The following is a 5,285-nucleotide window of genomic DNA, read 5'->3' on the forward strand; positions in this document are numbered from 1 at the left end:
TCCTCAGATCAGACTCCCATCTTTCATTTTGCCCTGATCAATCCCGACCTGACACTAACAGGGCCCAAGTGGCGAGGAGGCCAGGGGTGATGGCAATGGTGACTTCTTTGGAGCGAACTGCCTGGATGAGAGACGGGGAGCTGCCGATGCTTGCCTACTCCTCCAAAGTCTGCTCCTCTGCCAAGTAGGTGGTGGAGAAGGTAGAGATGGAGCCAGGCCCCTTTCATTTTGCCCTGATCAATCCCGACCTGACACTAACAGGGCCCAAGTGGCGAGGAGGCCAGGGGTGATGGCAATGGTGACTTCTTTGGAGCGAACTGCCTGGATGAGAGACGGGGAGCTGCCGATGCTTGCCTACTCCTCCAAAGTCTGCTCCTCTGCCAAGTAGGTGGTGGAGAAGGTAGAGATGGAGCCAGGCCCAGCTGGAGGACAGTACCAGAGCCTGCTGTGCTCGCCGTTGTGTGAGCTCCTGGTGAGCTTTCAGTACCAATTGTGGCAGCCCGAGCACATGGTGAACAGAGTCCTGGAGTGCTTTAATATTCTGTATGTGGTGATCAACAGGGACACCTGCAGGGTACATGATAGAGTGTGTAAATTGGGCTGGAGAGATGGCTCAGCGGTTAAGAATACTGACTGTTCTTGCAGAGGACCTGGGTTCGAGTCCCAGCACCCCATGGCAGCTAACAAGTGTCTGTAACTCCAGTTCCAGGGGATCCAACAGCTGCACTTGCCTACACTTATACTACACATGAAGTAAAAATAATAAATAATTAAAAAAAAAAAAAGAATGTGTAAATTGCAGGATAGTCATAAGCTTCCTTACATAAATTCCTCAAGGCAGCCAAATGGCCTAAATTGGTGGCTTGGCCTTTGATCAGGCCTTATCAACTAGTCACTTCCCTGGCTGACAAAGACTGGTTATAGGGGCCACTTAACTCCTGCTGTGCAATAGCCTGCTCTGGCGGCCTTGTCTTACCAACTGATCACTACACAGACTGTTTCCAGAGTCAACCTGCTGGGCCAAAAGACAACATGCCTGCTCATCCTGAGAATAAAGCCTCAGGAAGGAGACCCTCAAGTATCCCAAGGACAGACACCGACATGGACCAAATGCCTACCACTGGGTTCAGCAGAGTCCCTATAAAAATCTAGATTGCTCTGCTTGTGTCTGCTGATGTCTGTATCCATGGACAGCACCTGGCCTTTGCTGTGCTCTCCTGAATTAAAGAGGACACATTCCTTGCCTGTTACAGGTCTGGCTCTGGTTCTTATTTCTTAATTTTAAACTCCTTCCTTTTTCTGCTTTCCTAAATCTAACAGTACAGGCTTCAGGTTCTCCATCAGCGAGTATGGGGCCCAACACCACATCTACTGCCTGGTCTCCATTGCTGGTTTGCCCTAGAACACCCTCTCACCAGGTTCTCTAGGCCCCTCATTCTGGGAGGGCTGTGATAAAAAGGGCTGACTTCAGAGCAATAAGGACTGGCTCTTATTAGCAGGGAATCCCAAAACCTGGTTGTTGAGCTGGGTTTGAGGCTAGACCCCCAATACTGGGCCCTTATAGAGGTGTCTCACAGGACACATCATCCCAGAGCACTGGGGATTGGGGACATGAGTACCTACCCTCAGGTCCAGCACTGGCTTCTCAGCTCTACAGGGTCCCTCCTGTTCTTCTGAACAACAGGGGGACCCAGGGGTTGAGGATGGCCTTGGTTACACATTGCCTTGTTCTCACTCTCTTTTGCAGCTGCACACCCATATCTGCTTCTCCCTAACATTCCTGTGATCTGTTATGTCACAAATTGAAGATTAGGTATTTTTTAACAGGGCCAGAACTGGGCGGGCTCTGGAAATATATATATATTTAATATTATTATGGCTAAAAGCTTTTGCAATGTGATGGTAATTAAGAACTTTGGAAGAGAAAACTCTGAGACAAGAGATAGTCCTCCCCTCCCCTGACCCCTTGTGGTTGCCCAGGATGGAAGTCTTTGTTTTCTGAAACTTTCACATGCCTGTAACCTTTGCTGCCATATGTTATCTTATTTAATTACCATGTGTATACTATGTACCTTTTGCTTACATTCCTCACATATGAGTATAAAAACCCTCCAAAACTTGAACAAGGGGTCTGACTCTTTTTATCTGTGGGTCAATCCCACTAGTATCAAATTAAATTTCCTCTCCTCACCTGACTTTGGCTGTTGGTATCTGATTTTTCCCTTAACAATATAAGGAGATATTTATTTAAAAAAGAAGAGAAAGAAACAACATTAAGGTAGATATTTGTTTTATAACAAGGGTTCTGGAAAAAAGACAAGCATATAGTTTTAAGATGTTTTTGACAAAAAGGATTTCATTTCTTATATTTATGTTTTTATGTGTTGTAAAAAAAAGAAAGAAAAAAAGTGAAAGAAAAACCAGTGCAGGTGATAAGCTTCAGAGTCAGTTTAGGATTTGTAGTCTCAGAAAAAAAAAACCATAGGCCCCCTGCTGGGTAAAGCAAACTGGAGATAAAGAAAATGGAGATTGTAGTTGTCTCTTGAAGTCTCTATTTACACTGTACTGATAAAACTGCTTTGGAAGACAAGATTAAACATTTCATTTATATTTCTCACAGCAGGACCTTGGAAGTGGGGTGGGGGGCGCTTGGGACCCACAGACCATCTTTCAGATCTTCCTGACTTTTTTTTCCCCGCTTTTCAACATTTATGCATTGCTGTTCAAAATCTAGGAGATTATAAAACATTTGTCAACGACAACAAAAAAGACCAAGAAGAAAACCTAAAACAAACAAACAAAAAAATCTATCTTAAATAATGATTCTCTTGGCTGGGTGAGGCAGGAGACAGAGAGCAAACAGATAGTTAGGGACCTGACCCAGTAGGTCCCCTAAGACCAATCACAGATCCTAGGACCGAGCTCCCGTGTTTGCAGGAGTTTTTTGGATCAAGGGGCCTCTGCTAAATCCATCTTTAGATAATAATTAGACTAGCTCATGGCAGGGCTCCAGTAGGGGGTGGGGGTGAAATTTGCCATCCTGTGCACTGGGAGAAGACACATCACATTTTGCCCCGTACCCACTATATTTTCTCTGTTCTGTAATCATACAAACAACTAGCCCCTTGACCAGTGTCCTCCTTTGGAACCTCTCCTGCTTAAGGATTTTCTTCTTCTCTTTCTAACTTTCTAAAACAGTGTGGGTTGAAGCCTTTCATCCCTCCCGATCCACAGGATGCAACCCTGGGGTCTCAGCAGCTCTCTACAGCTATTACAGTCTGCAAAAAAGCAACACAGAGGGAAGAATCTCAAGAAAGACTAGAGTGTGAGGAAGCCAGGACCAGTTCCACCCTGGGGAGAGAGGACTACTAGATTCTTACAGCCCCACCCTTCCCAGGAAAACGAAACTCAAAAGCTGCTCAGCCCAGGCTCAGCGCACTGGGAGGTAAAGACCAGCAAGCTGCAGAGACTGCACTGCCATCAGCTCCCCTTCCCTGCCTGACCATGGTGCAGGAGCTCAGAAACACCCGGGCCAGAGACCTGGACAAGTTCATAGAGGACCATCTCCTTCCAGACACATATTTCCGGGAAGAGGTTAAAGCAGCCATCAACACCGTATGCGACTTCCTAAAGGAAAGATGCTTCCTACAGACTGCCCACCCCGTGCGGGTCTCCAAGGTGGTGAAGGTGAGCCCTGCGATGCCCGACCTGACCAGGATGGGGTGGGAGAGGATTCCCTGGAAGCCAGGCTGCAGAGCTGAGCCTGCATGGCTGATGGCTCTCACCCACCCTTCCCATGTTTAATCACAGCTCTTCAGTGGGTTCTGCCCTGAGGCTCTACATCTGAGTTCTAGAAAGAACCCTGGCTAAGCTTATGCTCCTTGTCCAAGAGACAGGGAAACTGAGGCCCTGCTCAGGTTAAAAAAAAAAATTGCTGATGGGTGGCAGGGTCGGGACTCAATATTTCTACCAGTTCTTGAGCTGGCTAAGAGTGTAAGCAGGCATCAGCCACTGGCTGTGAGACCTTGAAAACTCACCTACCTGCTCTGTGCCCATGTTCTCAATCATACCTCCAGACATCTCACAAGGAGGCTCAGATTAGACCAGCATAAGCCCATATTTGGTATAGCAATCAAAGAACACAGGAGAGAGAAAAGACACCCTGGAACCAAGCCCCCACCTGCTAAGTGATTAGACTGATAAGACTCTCCCTGAGTACAGTTCCCATCAGTAAAATGACAACAGCACCTAACAGAGTCACTATGAAGGCTGTTTTATCTTTTCTTTTTTAAAGATTTTATAACAAAAATAGAAAAACGTATCAGATGGATGCTAAAAGCTCTTGCAATGTGATGGTGGTTAAAAGCTTTGGAGCAAGAAAAGCTCCCAGACAGGAGATCGAAATGGGGGGAGGTGAACAGGAACATTGCCTACCCCGACCCCTCCACTCTGCCCCCTGCGGTTACCTGGGATAGAAGTCTTTAATTTACAAAGCTACCACATTCCTGTAAACTTTGTTGTCCTATGTTACCTGTTGACTACTTATTTATGTACCTTTTTTTTTTTGATGTTTTTGAGACAGGGTCTCCCTGTAGTGGGGGCTGGCCTGGAGCTCACTATGTAGACCAGGCTGGCCTTGAACTCACAGAGATCCACCTGCCTCTGCCTCCTGAGTGCTGGGATTAAAGGCATGTGCCACCATGCCCTGGCCCAATTATTATTATTATTTTTTAACAGAGCATAGGGTAGATGTTTATTTACAGAACAGTGGGTGCCCCACATTTATAGCTGTGCCATAAAAGTCCACACTCAAATACAGAGCCTGTGACCTCGCGACAGCCCCACAAAATGGTGAGAGAGGTGCCTCTTGGTGTCCTCAGCATATATAGATCCTTTGCCCCTCCCCCCACATGCAGCTAAGGTCGACTGATTGGGTGGGAGGGGTAACTGACTCCTCCCACCTTGATGAGCATGGGAAGGAAGTGTGACTGTAACTTGCCAGCATAGTAGTCAGAGGACATTTCCAGGTAACACTCCACCCATTCCTCCAGCTCTTGCCTTCTTTCCACCAACATCTTCTACAAAAGTCCCTGAGCCTTGGAGGAGATGGTAGGTGTGGGTGATCTTCCTCCCATTGTGGCAAGGCACTGAACTTTTGGGTCTCTGCATCATCTGTTCTCCATGGGCTGTTGGCCAGTTTCAGTGGGATTGCATCTAGTATAAAAACACACACAGCAAGAAGCAAGAATATCTAAACAGTGGCTGCTATAATAACCTGTGGGTGT

General features: G+C 46.8%; 1 protein-coding gene across 1 annotated transcript in view; it reads left to right on the forward strand.

Moving 5' to 3' along the window:
- Window positions 1-3,117: 3,117 nt before the first annotated feature.
- LOC103745552 (2'-5'-oligoadenylate synthase 1A) overlaps window positions 3,118-5,285 on the forward strand; it is a 17,218-nt gene continuing 15,050 nt past the window's right edge. The window contains exon 1 of the mRNA XM_008847496.3: window positions 3,118-3,687. Within this exon, the coding sequence (XP_008845718.1) occupies window positions 3,505-3,687 (183 nt within the window). The 5' untranslated portion in view covers window positions 3,118-3,504. The remainder of the gene's footprint in view (window positions 3,688-5,285) is intronic.

The sequence above is a fragment of the Nannospalax galili genome, unplaced genomic scaffold (assembly GCF_000622305.1).
Source record: "Nannospalax galili isolate Female #2095 unplaced genomic scaffold, S.galili_v1.0 scaffold120, whole genome shotgun sequence".
Lineage (NCBI taxonomy): Eukaryota > Metazoa > Chordata > Mammalia > Rodentia > Spalacidae > Nannospalax > Nannospalax galili.